Below are 15,767 nucleotides of genomic sequence, written 5' to 3' on the forward strand. Positions count from 1 at the left end.
AATGTAGCTTCTTACTGTCAAATGAAAAAGTTTGAGAGGCTTCCACACATTTTTACGGCAGATCAACGATTTGCGTGGGTTTCTGCAGACTTTTACGTAATGCTGATTTTCGTACATGCCGAGTTGTGCGTAAAACATTGCGCAGCAAGGTATTTGCGCGTAAGTACGCTTCGTACACGAGGCCCTTGGACACTATTGACTGCAGGTTCAGGCCTATACTCGCCTTATCTAATACCTGACCTAACATGATAAAGTTTGCGTAATGCACAACACTAAATGCATTACAAACGCTAATATACCAGCCGGTTACTCAGACTAAATACTGAGAGATTGGTCACTGAATAAAAATAGCTCACACAATAATACAGCAGTTTCAGTCAGATGTTGCAACTATATCATATTTACTAAAATACAAATTTAAACAATATTTTGCTTTATTGTGTTAGCGGGCTAGTATACAGAGGTACAATACAGGATCTACAGATATAGATAAGCTTGTCAGCATTCCTGGTGAAATAAGTTAATCATTTATGGCAGCAGCATAACATCACACAGAATTTAGCAAAACATCCAGCCTTTAAGGGGTTGGGGGAATAACTGTTTTGAAGAAAATTGCCAGTGGCACAAAAATTTGAACACCTGCTACTTTTTGACCAATCCTCTTCGTCCAGCGCCTGAGTCATCGCTTGCACTCCCTTATATCCAGCTCATCCCAAATCAGAATCAGAATCAGAAAAGCTTTATTGCCAAGTACGTTTTTGGACATACAAGGAATATGTTTTGGCGTAGTCGGTGCAATACAATACAAATTAAACAGTATAAACATATCTACAATATAATATAAATATATGTGCACAGTTTTAAGTGAGTGAGAGTAAATGTAGAGCAGTATAGGATGCCAGAGCGGTACAACAGTGCAGATGATCAGTGTGCAAGTATGGCAGTGCAAGTAAAGCAGGAGTCCAAGCTGAGCGTTAATGTAACGCATAGAGTTACAGGTTACAGGTGTCCTGTCAGCAAAAAAAAAAGGGGGGGTGTGGGGGAAAGGGAGAGTGTCAGGGTGGTTTCCGGGCTTTGTTAACAAGGCTGGTGGCAGATGGGAAAAAACTGTTCTTGTGACGTGAGGTTTTGGTCCGGATGGACCGCAGCCTCCTGCCAGAGGGGAGACTCTCAAAGAGTCTGTGACCAGGGTGGGAGGGATCAGCCAGAATCTTCCGTGCCCGCTTCAGGGTCCTGGAGATGTACAGTTCCTGGAGCGACAGTAGACTGCAGCCAATCACCTTCTCAGCTGACCGAATGACACGCTGCAGCCTGCCCTTATCCTTGGCTGTAGCAGCGGCGTACCAGATGGTGATGGAGGAGGTGAGGATGGACTCAATGATGGCTGTGTAGAAGTGCACCATCATAGTCTTTGGCAGGTTGAATTTCTTCAGCTGCTGCAGGAAGAACATCCTCTGCTGGGCTTTCTTGATGAGGGAGCTGATGTTTGGCTCCCACTTGAGATCCTGGGAGATGATGGTTCCCAGGAAGCGGAAAGATTCCACAGTGTCAATTGTGGAGTCACAGAGGGTGATGGGGGCAGGTGGGGCTGGGTTCTGCCTGAAGTCCACAACCATCTCCACTGTCTTTAGAGCGTTGAGCTCAAGGTTGTTCTGGCTGCACCAGTCCAACAGATGGTCCACCTCCCATCTGTACGCGGACTCGTCACCATCAGAGATGAGTCCGATCAGGGTGGTGTCGTCCGCAAACTTCAGAAGCTTGACAGACTGGTGACTGGAGGTGCAGCTGTTTGTGTACAGGGAGAAGAGCAGAGGAGGGTACTAGCAATTGTGCAATGGCTGTCATAAACAAGTAATTATTAACATGGACTCCAGTTGAGTGATTATGCCACTGCAATAAAAGATTAAGTTATTTGAAATATTTTTACACCTTTTTGCCAGGAGTGTCAAGAAATGTGTTTATCCATTCTTAATTATGTGTTTCCGTTGAATGTTCACCTGTTTTTGTTTTTTCCTCATTCAATCTAATGCCTTCTATTAGAAGCATTTATATGATGGCTGCGGATTATTGCCAAGTATTGATTACCTCTAATCCTGGTTCTTCCTCATTATTTAAACTCAAAATGGTTGTTTTATTTTCTCCATTAATAACTGGTGAAGTTTAACCTCTGTACTTTTTACATGAAAAACCAGTCATCATAGATAGCCTGCATTCTTTACCATGTATTTGTGTTGCAGGCAGAGGCTTCCACCAAAAAACGTCTACTACTACCGTTGCCCTGACCACAGACGCAACTATGTCATGTCATTTGCCTTTTGCTTCGACCAAGAAGACGATGTTTATCAGTTTGCCTACTGCTACCCGTACACCTACACCAGACTGCAGCATTACCTTGCCAGCTTGGAGCGCAGAAACCTCCCCTATCTGCAGAGGGAGCAGCTGGGACTCAGTGTGGTAAGTCCCAATGAAAGGCAACACAAGCAGGTGGGCAAAATGAAAATGTGAGGTACCTGAAAATGTCTAGGGTTAAGGGAGGGCGTTTAAATGATGACTAGGATTAGACATGGAGGGGTTATGTGACATGGTTTGTGGCTGTAAGATTAAGGAGACCCAGACTGGTAACTTAGGTGTGCCTGCTGGCCATAACTTCGTTCTCATGTTATTATTAGGATTGTTACACTGGGAGATGACAAACTACAAGCTTCTGAATGTGTATGTGTGTGATCAGCAGAGCTCCCATCTCAGCAATGGACGCCAGTGTATCATACATGCTGCCTGCAGTCTTGTCTGCTCTTATCAAATAATTGTTGGAGAAAAACTCATTAGAAATGCTTGAGAGATTATGACTTTTATGTCCTCCAACATTTGTCAGGGAAGCTTACTTCAAGGAAGATACCATGAAAGTACAGGTACTTGTAAGGAGCACTTGACCATAAAATGCTGAAATTACTCTGAAATTTAGAAAGCATGGTATTAAATGGCTGATAGCACATTTTTTTAAAGTGCAAAACCCTTATAAATTAAAGATGTAATGACTTGTGTTAATAACGAAAGCAAAGAATATTAAGAGTCACATATTTTCTTTGTTCTTTTGTGGTAATTCTGCGTTTAACATTTGTGTGCAAACAAGTTTTTAAACGTTGGTTTAGGATGGTGATGCCAGGGCTGTAACAGCAAATCCTTTTCGTTATTTATCCAGAAATGACTGAAGAGGTTATCAGTTGGACATGAACAACATTTCTATTCCCACACAGAAGCCACAGCGAAGTTTTCTGATACATTTATTGGCTTGTTTTAGATTCAGAAACATCAATAAATTCAAGAACGCTCCAAATGTTTTCTGGCTGCGTCCAAAATATAAAATGCATTTTGGTGGGTTTAGTGATCACATAGACTTGAACTTTATGAACAGTGTTAAGCAAGACCCAAATAAATAAACAGAATGTATAGCAAATTCATCACAGAATCACACAACTACAAATTGAAGACCAACACAAAGTATGGAAAGGGGGAGAACAAAGAACTGTTTGTAAAACAAAGAATTAAAGAAATTGAAGTTTGTTTTATAAATAATAATTTGAAAAGCGTGGTGTGCATTTACATTGTCACCCTAACTCAATACTAGCAGAACCTTTCACGGCAGTTAAAGCTGAAAGTCTGTAGCTCAAGCTCAGTCAGACCGGATGGAAATCCTCTTTTAACATCAGTTTTCATGTTTTACCGCATATTCTCAGATGGATTTAGCTTTGGACTTGAACTTGTCTCTGACTGTATTTTTAGGGACGTCCTGCTGGGAGGCGAACCTCTACCCCACGCTTAACTCTATGCATCCCCTAACAGGGTTTCTTCCTGGATTGCCCTGTATTTAGTGTAATCCATGTTCCCGTCAACTTGGACCAGATTCTCCATCCTGCTGAAAAAGCATCCCCACAACATGACTAGGAACCACTTCAGTGTTTAACGGTGGAGGTTGTGTGTTGGTCTCATCTGACCAGACACCTTCTTTCACATGTTTTTCGTGTCCCCTTGGTCGCTTGTGGCAACTGCAAACTGTACTTTTTATGGCTTTCTACTTGGCGCTCTCATTTAAAGACCAGATTTGTAGAGTTTACAACCAATAGTTGTGCTCTGCAGCTCCCCCAGAGTTACCATGGCACACTTGGCTTCTTCTCTGCTGAATGCTGTCCTAACCCAGCATACTGGTTTATGTAAACAATGTCTTGGTGGGTGTGTAGTTGTGCCATACTCATACCCATTTTCTAGTGGTGTGCTGAACACTGTTCTGAGAGATATTTAAAGCTTGAGATATTGTTTTATAACCTAACAGAACATTAAGGCACGGTTTCATGCAAGGCAGTAATTCTCAGCTGCATGAGGGCGACACTTCAATTTTTGATTGATAAAAAACAATAGTAACAAAAACAAGACTTAAAAAATGGTTTAGAAACTTTATAGACGAACAATAAAAAATAAACAGGCTTGGTTTAGTATATGCTTTCAAAGCTACCAATCATTCATTTAGACATGACTTACTAGAAAGAGCCGACTCTATGAATATTTACCATATGTAAGTAAATTCCTCATAGATTTAGAAAATTAATAGCATGAAAGCCCTAAACTGAAACGACTATTATTTATGCCTGATTTAATGTAAATTTGTTCTGTTAAAGTGAAGCATCTCTGTTCACTGATTCTTTATTATTGCAGTTTTTAATAAAAAGATGAATTGTTTGTTTTGTTGTGGCAATTGCATGCAATGAATGGTCAGACATAAATCTAACTGTAATATTTCATTATGGTGTTCATTATGGTGTTGTGATTTTGCCTTCACAGTTTTGCAGTGTTATGAACACAGCAAAAATCACTGATGTGCAATACATTATAAATAAAATGGACCTAAGCTATGACAGCTAAAAAAATGAAGGCTTCATGAATCTCACTGGTGCTGATAACAAATCTTCTTTTCTTCAATCTCTGCTACTGTTATGTGTGTAGCAGTGTTGGAACTAAGATATACAATTCAGGCTGTGCAGCACAGGCTCTTTTCACTTTATTTTTAAGCTGCATCATTTCTCTTCACAAGACAAAGGGAACAGGGAAAGGACAGACTTGGTTGGTTCGGCTCACAGAGTCAGTATTAGTATTCACAGTCATACAGAGGTTTTATCACCATATTTTTCTCTTTATGTTCTCTGGGCCTTGGTCCCAGACAGCTTAGCCCCACCCTCTCATATCTCTTTCCCTGACTGCTCCCTCTCTATCTCCCTCTCTCTCTCTGTCTCACTGTTGCCATTTCTTGTCTCTCCTTCGCATTTACATTTGCAACTCCACACACACACTCACAGGTCAGAGGGAAAGAGATGAGAATGGATAAAGGAAGCTTTTCGACTGCATCAAAGTTTAAGGACAGATTGCTGTAATTTCCAAGGCAGAGTCTTTGGATACGCCAGATCACGGGTGGGACATCAGAATAGTTTAAACCTTCTAATGGGTACAGTTATCTCATAAGGGTGGAAATAGGATTTAGGGCCATTTGCACTGGCATGCTTCTGTCGTGCTGCCTAATTTGTTTCCTATAATGTATTCCTCAATTTAATAGACCAAGCAGTCTGCATACTTGAGATACTTAAAAAGTTTATTTCTTATTTTATTTTTTTATATATTTACCACAGTAGGATCTGTGGCATTTCTGATAATTATGTCATGATTAACGTTTGATTTCACCACCAAGCAAATGTAAATGAACAGGAATAAGTCAAATAAACATGTACTTAAAACTTAGTTTGGACAAAGATATGCAATCGTCCATCCATCCGTCAGAAACGATGCACGATGAAACTGAACCTTATTTTTTGTTACATTTTGAAGCTGGAAGGGAAAAAACGTTTACCCCAACCATTTATAAAAAAAATATGTTGCAACATAACCTGCTTTGCTAGTGTAAGATATGTGCAGGTGATTTCTTTTTTATTTTATTAGCATTTACCAAAACCATAGGTTTTTGTTTTTTTTTACTTATGTTTAATTAAAATGTTGTGCTGCCAGGTTTTGCAGACACCCGCTAAAGCACGTCTTGAGTATGAACCAAGCAGTTTCTGTCACAGCGTCTGAAGTCGCATGTTTCTGCTTTCTGGGCAGCAATGGTTATTCAGTGAATTTGTCTACAATCACTTTCTTCAGTCTTATTATTTAAGTAATAAATTGCCAAGCAGAACTAACAGAAAATACATTTCTTTCGTCCAGCTGCTAGGATATCATCCAGGCCAACCTATTGTTGTGGCTCATGTATACACTGCTTCACCACCTCATTTGCCCTGGTGAAAACATTATTGTTCCCTTCATCGCTCCCTGTCCATCTTTGTATGAGTTCTCGTAGTTTTCTAAATTCCTGCAGTAATACACCTACTGCCCATCTTGACCTTGGGATGCCACTATGGATGGTAATTTACCAATGGGTCTGTGGTCACCTTGCTAAACTTCCCTTTCTTCGCATGCTCAGCTATTTCTGTATCAGTTTCATAGAAAAGAGGATTGTGGTGAGATCATGACTTTAAACAGTGATTTCATTTGTCAGTTTAATGTAGAGTTAGGATTAAATGTTTAGACTGAACTGTCATGTTTTCATATGTGTGGTCTTGAAATGGTCTGTTTAACTGGGAATCTGAGAGAAGTGTAGACAGGTGTGACTGCCTGGAGATTAATTAATAGGGCAGGTTGGGGAGTATTTAATTTTTACATTCACCTCATTCTCACTTTGTTCTTTCCCTCTTTTTAGACTTCAGACAATAGGAGTGGAATTCACCTATTCAGGAAACCAACACTATAAATAACATTTAGTGGGAAGGCCCCTGCCGTCCTGATTTCTTGTCTTTTTCCACTTTTCTGCTTACTGTTGATTATCTGAAATTATTTTTGTTTATTTCTTATCATGAGGAGAAAAAAAAAAAACTCCAGTTAATGTAACTGATCCAGAGTGAAATTATGTTTACTAAAGCTTCTACTGTACTTCTGTAGCTACTGGAAGGCAAATTAGAAAATCTGTACACATTTAAATGTTATTAGAGTAAATGCATGAAAAAATATTCAATTACAATCGATCTGGGTACAGATGAAACTTTGTCTGGGTCTGGATGTGGGCCACCACTTGGTGAGCTCTATTTATTTAGAAACTCATCATTTGAAGGTTTGCAAACTTCAAACTTCATTGTTTTTCCATTGAAAAAGTGTGTCTCCAGCCTTATAGTTTAAGGAGATCTGTCATCTTGGAGTAGAGTTGCTGCTCTTCCACATTGAAAGGGGTTGATTCAGGCGTATAACCAGGATTTTTTCAGAAGTTTTTCAGGGTCCAATTGAGTACATCTTGGAAGAACTATACTGTACGTATGTATCTTTTCTGGCATGGGAATGGCTTGGGATCCAACAGACTGAGCAGGAGAGTTTCCCTGGGATGAGGAATGTCTTGGTTTCCCTTCTGGTCTTCTGATAAGCAGGTGATGGATGGATTTTTGTTTTCATTATTCATGTTAGGTCTTTGCCAAGGTGTTATATTTATTCATGTATTTGTAAAACATACCTAAGGTATTTCTGAAATGTAAAACTTGAATGTTTGCTTCAAGCGTTGTTGCAGTTTCTAAGTACACCTCAGCCCCAACACAGAGAACTTTAAAAGACATACTCCCACACACAAAGACTAAAATACCAGAAAAATCCATCTTATTTCCCAGAGGAGAAGTTTTTGATTCTTCCTGTGCTTGCTCTGCTGGATTCATGGACTTGTGTCTGCTCGTCAGGTTCCCGTCTGTCTGAACATTTCCTTTAGAGGACCATCCTGACAGTATCTAAGAAAACTGCTTCCTCTCTTCCCCCTGAGGCGCCCCTGTCCACAGAGGTTCAGAGAAAGAGACAACAGGCTTTCGACCTGCTACAATACTAACAAGCCTCTTTGAAAGGACACCTACTATTTCTGTCTTTCAAACTATTTCCTAATTTCTTTATGCTCCTCAAGTTTCCCCTGGCCATCTAGAATTGAAAGCACCCTATTTGCCCAGCCTGTTTGTTGACAAAGCATTTTTCTTTCCCTCTCACCAGTAGGCAAGGTCTGCCCTGGAGTTGCAGAGGCAGCAGTTTGAGGTTTTTCTTTGCTGGCCCCGGCGGGGAGGGAAGGGCTACGACACTATTAGTCACCTCTGACACAGCACAGCCTCTGCCTGTAAAGCAGATGGAAAGAAAGTGTAAATGAGATAGCTGCCTCATGGTGGGAGAAAGAATTTGCCACCTATAAGCCTCTGTGCCACTTGCTCACCACCAGCAGAAATGTGGTTTGCAAAGTCACATCAAGTAAAAGCTATTGATATGAACATCATGGAGCTGAGGTGTCACATGCACAGCTCTGTTTCTCTGTTTAAATCCCACAAATCAGATCAAGATTGTGATTGATCACTTGTACTGTGCTAAAGAAAAGCAGCATTAACTGTCAGCTGCAGTGACTTAACTTTGCTTACAATGTTGTGATTGAATTTGAGACTTAATCCTGTGTGTGGTGAGTGTTCATTTACCATGTCTAAGTTGTCTGCTCTGTGAGAGTTGTCTTCATGAACCTATTTTTGGGCTGTGTCTTGAGCAACAAGAGTGGAGTGGAGCAGAGTGGACACTGTGCCTATATCTGCCTTTCTGCTTCTCTCTTTCCTTATTTCTGTGTTTGTACACTGTGTGCCAAGATCCAATCAATAGCCACTCCAGCCATGGAAAAAGAAGGTCAGCAGCCACACTGGAGGAGCCTGGGTAGGCAAACAGAAAACACCATACTTCAAGCTGGGCTCCGTGGACATCCATTGTGTTAACAGAAGACACTTTCAACCTGGACTTTCATATTCAAATGTTGTATTGGCTTTTGCATACGTCATGCATTGTCATTGACTCTCAGACCAGCATCTGTTGTAGTGAAGTGCCAGTTTTAATTACACTGACTAATTAATGGCAGCGTTTTCTGTTAACTGACTCTGATACGTGAGATCTTGACACAGACACTGTTCTGTGAATGGATCTATGATAGGTTTGTAATAAAGAGAGCCCTCTATTCACTGAGTGTTTTTCAAAGGCCAGCTACAGAATAATCAACTCTTCCAGTGTGTGGGTGAGGTGATGGTGCAAAGTGAAACCATGTGACAGACAGTTTTTTGTTTGTTTTTCTGTTTGTTTGTATATAGTGGCAGATGTTGATACGGGTGGTGTGCCTCATTCAACTGGGCCGCAAAACTCTATTTATCTGTATATCCAATCAACAGGGAGAGACCTTCACCATGTGATATGCACAGTTAGTAATAAGTATAATTAATAAGTATGAGCATTTAAATTTGGGCGTTTGCCTTTGACTAAAGAAAATGTTTGCATTTATGTTTGGATATGATACAGGTTACGGTTTTACAGTTTCCCAAACTCCTAAGAATTCCCATTAATTCCCATATTTAAGATGGAAAGTTTCCAATTTAGAATATTTCTAAATTTCCGCAGCTTAACTTCTGACGGAAAGTCTCCAGAAATTGCCTACCCCTTGGCAACCCTACTGATTTAGTGAAAAAAATGTCAGAAAGAAGGACATTTAAAAGTATCTTTGTTCAATAGCAAAAAAGTCAAAGTTTCAATGGGAGAATTCGGGTTCTTTACTGGAGCAAACGTCCTGGTCCAACAAAAGTTGCATACCAGGAGAACTTTCACCTTTTATCCTTCAGCTTTTATTTTCAAGGCATGACTGGATAATAAATCTAGAAAATGTCTGAAATATGACCCCAAATTTACAATGATAGCTCCATTAGCTGGCTTACACATATCAATAGACGGATATTTCTAACTTTAAGTTGTTTTTCATAAGTTTAGTTATTGTTTATTTTCTATGTGTTGCTAATGTTAGCTGATCCTTGCCATTTGTTCCCTGGATTATTTATTTGCCATCAATTTTTCTTTGTCTGCCTAAGGAATTTTAGCATTTTACAAGCAAGAAACTAGTTGGCATCAGGCAGAAAAAAAGTCTCTTTATCATCTGGTTATATGTTAATCTCAGCCTACAGCAGGTGAGCATCAGAACTGTGAGGAAATTCTTTGTAGATGGAAAGGTCATCTCTGTATTGTTATGTGTTTCTTGGCAGCTATTTTTTTTTTTTGTATTTCACTTAATTAGTGAATGACCCCTAATATATTAGATACATGCAAGGGAATATCTTTAGGTTACCACAAGAATCTGAGAAAAGGTTGAAGCTGAGTAAGAAGGTGATCCAGAGGGAGCCAAAGATAAGCAGGTTTATGATCTATGTCCTTATGTTATAGTGCTGTATGGCATCTTATCTCCAGCTAATGGTTCCCCCAGGATACTAGCTGCTTTGTTACGCATCTCCAGCCTTGCATCTCTCCCATCTCTCTGGTGATCAAGAACACAGTAATGAAGGAGAGGACATGAGGGCTGGAAGGAGGTGTGGGGGTGCATTAGCCAGGCTCTTGATGTGTCGTTCGCTGTGAAAAGGAGGGAGTGCAGTTTGTCTTTCTGTGATATGTTTAACTTTGCAGCACAACTCAGCTGTGTGTGCACTTAAAAAGAATATGGTCAATAAATAGATTAAGAGGTACCACATGTGAGGGTGAATTTGTTTTAGGACAATCACACAGTCTTGACTCCTTGCTGATTTTTATTATAATGCTCATGTTAAATCACACAGATTTTTGGCCGCTCAGACAGAAATAATATTTATTTAGGAAAATGTAATGTATTCACACCTTAATGGCTTTGCGGTCTGTCTCTGCTCAATCCCTCTCCCATATTCTTTTGTCCTTTTCTGTATTTGCATGAATAGGAATTAGACTAATGAAAAGATCTGTGAAATGGCTGGTGTCTCGGGGCATGCAGTTCATTGAAGTGGAGCTCTCTGGTGGGTTGAAAGTTCAGAACTCGCTTGATAAAATTAAATAAAAAAGATTAACATTATCTCAAACTGATCCTTGGTGGCTGATAGCAGACACATCTTTCTTTCTGCCTCTCGTTGTCTCCCCTGCTTTTTAAGCATCAGAGGAAAATGTATTCCTATCCTTGCAGCTGTGTTACAGCCATCTTTCTGTCCTCCACTACCAATGGAAATTTACTCTGCCTGCGTCTGAGATGGCTTCGAGGATGGAGCATTGAGGAACAAGCACTCACTCCATCTAATTTGGGTGTCAGGGTTTGGTTCCCAAAGGGGACACAAAGAGGAGCAAAACAGATAGCATTTAAGGCTTTTAATAAATCAGAATACACCTTTTTGACAGTGTAATTGCTTTCCATTGCCTGGCCCAAGTTCAACAGCACACAGGCAAGAGGGGACACAACAAGAGAGTGAGCGCTGAGTAACGTAGAGTGGGCTATACAGTAAATTATTTGTTGGAGGGAAAAGAATGAAAATTAATGAAAAAAGAGCTGCCTGCCCTCCAAAGGCAGCCAAGCTTGAAATTCACTTTGAGGGAAACTTAATTTGTTGTAAATGGGCAAAAAACATATTACTGCAAAACGCGTGGTGGGGGGTGCATGGTGTGTCCGTCTGCTGCGTTTGTCGGCATGTGTTTGTGGCAGATGAGGAACGCCATGCTCTGAATAGCTCAGCTGAGCAGGGGGAGACACAGGAGGCTGTTAATAACTCCAGTAACAGCATTCTCTTTCTACATGACTGCTCTTCAGAACTCACTTCTAGCATGTCTGAATACAACTCAGGAATGTGGAGGAGAACTTAACGAAAGTTACTTTTAACTCGTGCATCATTTTTTGTTTTTATCCATGTGCTTGTATGTGTGCAATACATGGTTTTGTTTATGCCTCACATAGATTTTACCCTTTTTTCTAAAGGCTGATACAATACTGACTTTAGAAGTTGGACATTCAACCAGCACATGCAAACTGGAAAGAGAAACCATTTTATACCAATTCAAGTCTAAAATATGTCATAAATCACATCAACTACAAAAAATTAGACCATCGAACTAATTAAATATTGGACAACAATAACCTGAATAAATACACCAATACAAAGCTTTTTTCAAATTATGATTTTATTTAATAAGGGAAAAAAAAGCTATTCAAACCAGCCTGTCCCTATGGGAAAATATAACTGTCTACCTATTTTATATCACGAGCTAACTGTAACCACATCTGTTGGTTCAATTTCACTAGCCACACCCAGGCCTGATTATTACCTGCTAGTCGGTATCTCAAGAAATCACTTAAATGGAACATGTCTAACAACATGAAGTAGGCTAAAACATCAATAAAATAAAGTCAACAATGGATAAGAAACAAAGTTAATATCTAACATTCTTGAAAGAGTTACAAAATCATTTGTGACCAAAGAAAGAGCCATCATTTACAAAAAGAGAAAATGGTAGTGAAGGTTCCTAGAGTGACCAGCCTACCAAAATTTATCCAAGAGTGTATTAATGACTACCAGGAGGTCACTAAAGAACCCAACACATCTAAAGCTCTGCATGCCTCGCTTGCCTTAGTTAAGCGCAGTGTTCATGACACCATTTCAGAAATAACATCATACACACAGTCAAAAATGGGGGTGGTAGTGAAATAGTCTGGGGTCACTTTGCTGCTGCAGAACCTGGAGGAGTTACCACATATGATGGAACCATGAATATTGCTCCTAAGAAGAAAATCCTGAAGGAGAAAATCCAGCCTTCAGTATGATCCATAGCAAGTGCATCTTGAAGGGCTCAAAAAATATTTCTGATTGTTCTAGTTAAAGTCTGGATTTAAATCCAATTCAAATGCTATAAATCAAATGCCTCAATGTGGCCTAGTTCAAAGAAGAGTGGGTCACAATTCTTTGACAGTGATGTAAAAAACTGATGGCCCTCCTTGTTGCCCAACAGGCACAATCCTTTCTTTAGGCTGCAATTACTTTTTCACACAGGGCCAGGTTGGTTGGGATAGCTTTCTTTATAATGAAATCCTTTTTGAAAACTGCTTTTTACTCAGGTTATCTTTGACTAAAGTTGAAGTTAGTTTGATCTGAAAGATCTGTGTGACAAAAATGCAAAATCAAAACAAATCTGTAAAAGAGCAAATACCTTTTCACATCACTGTATAAATGTCTTTTTAATGCAGGAGTTATTGATTTAAGGGGAATGTTTAGGTGTCCCCCCGTCAAAAATAAGCATTAAAATCACAAGGAAATGAAATATAAGTTCTTCGCAGGTATTAGATTGAAATTTAAAAGTAAATATATCACCATGACGTTTGAGTAACGGCGAACAAGCCTGTTTTCATTTGACCAGTGTGTCGAACTATTCTTCTGTTGACTATGCTGAAAATGTACATTCATAGCAAAAAAGTTTCTGTGACTATCCATAATGACATTAGGGGAGCTAAAGACCACCTCACTGCTTTCCCACCATTTAAGAGAAAATGTACCAGCCTGGTGGTGCTAATCCAATGCACTTTATTACCTTATCATCAGCAAGTGTCACGACCTCTATAAAAGCAGTTGTGCCAGTTTGCTGGTCTGGATCACACACTTGTGTGATCCAGAGGAGGAAAGAAATTACCATTGAGCTTAGAGTAATTGTTGCTTTACATCAATGTGGGAAAGAGTATAAGGCCATTTCCAAACTCATTGAATTCTGCCAGTAAAAAACAATATTCTCAAGTGGAAAACAATTAAGGTAGTTGCCAGTTTTCTCAGGAGTGGACATCCCAGTATATTTAAGATAAAGTCAGACTGTGCAGAGGAAAAAAAAAGGAAAAGAAAACATGTACTCAATCTCAGACCCCAGTTAACCTGTTTAATGTTAAAGTTCATGACAAATACTATTATACAAAGACTAAAGAAGTTGGGCTTGTTTGGAAAGCTAGCCAGAAGAAAGCCACTTCTCTGTAAAAAGAAAGCACAACTTAGATTTGCAAAGCTCCAGTCGTAAGATGTGGTTTTTGAAGTAGGGCCCAAATGCAGACAGCAATGTGGGATCAGTGATGAGTAATTAAAAAAATAAAAAGCAAACTTCCTAAAGGCAGCATAAGGACAGCATGACATGGAGCACAGGACGAAAAACCAGCAGGACATAGGAGCACGAAGAAAACAGTCAAGTACATGGAAGGTAACAGTGTACCTGGGAGTCGCACTGGAGAATCCAGCAGTAAACAATAAGAAATCAGAAGTTTAAAGACTGAGGCAGGGGTGGAGGATGACCAAGGAAACAGATGAACTAATCTGAGGATAATGTGGAGCAGCCGGGCTCAGAAGGTAAGCAAGAAGACTGAGGAAGGGAGACTAAATAACATGCATAGAGTTGAACTAAGACACAAAGTAATAGAAACCAGGGGGCAAGACTAACACTGACCAAGGGAAAAAACTCCAAATGTGAAAAGAACAGAGCACAACAATAAACTGAGAAATTAAACACTAAAGAAATGTACTAAGGCAACATAATTTAACAATAATGAGCTCAGGGAAATTAACTGAATAAGGCAAGGCTGTAAAGAACATAATAAACAACAGGGAAATAATCAAAACACAAATCAAAAGACAACCAAAACCCAAACACCTGTGGATCGTGATGGCTGCACACACCAGACTACAGCAATGCCCTTTGCAGAGGTTAGACAAAGGTAAATATATTTAGCCATAATGTACAAGATTTGGAAAAACTAAGCACACCATATCACCTTGTACCAGTTGTCAAGCATGTTGATGGAGGGGTAAAGTTTTTGCTGGTTTTACAGTTACATTATCTGAACAGACTGGCATCTCATAGTCACTCGGTATTAATTTCTCTGCACACTAAAATGTTGTAGAATGTTAATACAGTTCTACAACAGACGGACTGAATAACAAAATAATAAAGGTTTTGCCATGGTCCAGTCAAAGTCCAGTCCTCAACCTGATTGGAATAATAAAGTAGCAGCCAAAAAGGATGTGCTGAAGTAAATCCTTTAAAGCCTCAATGAACTGATACAATGACATTGTGAAAAATGGGCTGCGTGACCTACAGCTATCTGATAGTCCTGCAGAAAATGGCTACTTCAAGTGATTACTATCATAGGTGGTTATTGAAACTATTAAATTGTAGAGTGTTCTTAGTATATCCTATTACTGTACTAACAGTCATTAAAACATTATTGTATTCATGACTGTATATTCATACACATAAAAAAGTCACTGGGTTTGAAGAAATTAATACTGAAAATATAGCACAAGCAGTCTGATAATCAGGTCAGAGTATGAACTGAGTCGGGATATCTCCACCAGAGGTAACAGACCAGAGTTTGTGCTCCTGTTGGCCTTTCTGTTTTTCACATTTACGATGAGAGAAATCTCATATACTTAAATCAACTGTAAGCAACATAGGAGATGACAGATAGGTTTTTGAGTCTGAATTTATTAATAACTAAATAACACAAGACTATAGACACATTTAGTTTCCATCTTTTTTACAGCTTTATATCATGCAGAATCCACTTTTTTAGTCTTTAAATACATTTTGTTGTGTACTTGGAGTCTGTAGGAGTGCAGAAAAGTTTAATTTAGTCTTTCCAGGTGTTGCAGTGATATCTTTATATTGCATTTGGGTCGTATTTTTCAGTCTGTTCAGTTTTCTTTATCATCTATTGTGTTTTTGAACTGTTGAAGTTCAAATGTATTTGCTGTGGAACAGCTAAACAAGGTCATGGACTTCCAGCTGATCAATTTCGTGTTTTCGCCATTTTTATTTCTCGCTGCAATTTTGTAGTTCAAGCTCAAGTATGCCTACGC

At 39.4% G+C, this 15,767-nt stretch overlaps 1 protein-coding gene across 1 annotated transcript in view; it reads left to right on the plus strand.

The window, feature by feature from the left end:
- The window catches only part of agbl4 (AGBL carboxypeptidase 4), a 479,295-nt gene that overhangs the window by 256,536 nt on the left and 206,992 nt on the right, over window positions 1-15,767 (plus strand). Inside the window, exon 5 of the mRNA XM_047374823.1 lies at window positions 2,238-2,454. Within this exon, the coding sequence (XP_047230779.1) occupies window positions 2,238-2,454 (217 nt within the window). The remainder of the gene's footprint in view (window positions 1-2,237; window positions 2,455-15,767) is intronic.

The sequence above is a fragment of the Girardinichthys multiradiatus genome, chromosome 9, assembly GCF_021462225.1.
Source record: "Girardinichthys multiradiatus isolate DD_20200921_A chromosome 9, DD_fGirMul_XY1, whole genome shotgun sequence".
Classification (NCBI taxonomy): domain Eukaryota; kingdom Metazoa; phylum Chordata; class Actinopteri; order Cyprinodontiformes; family Goodeidae; genus Girardinichthys; species Girardinichthys multiradiatus.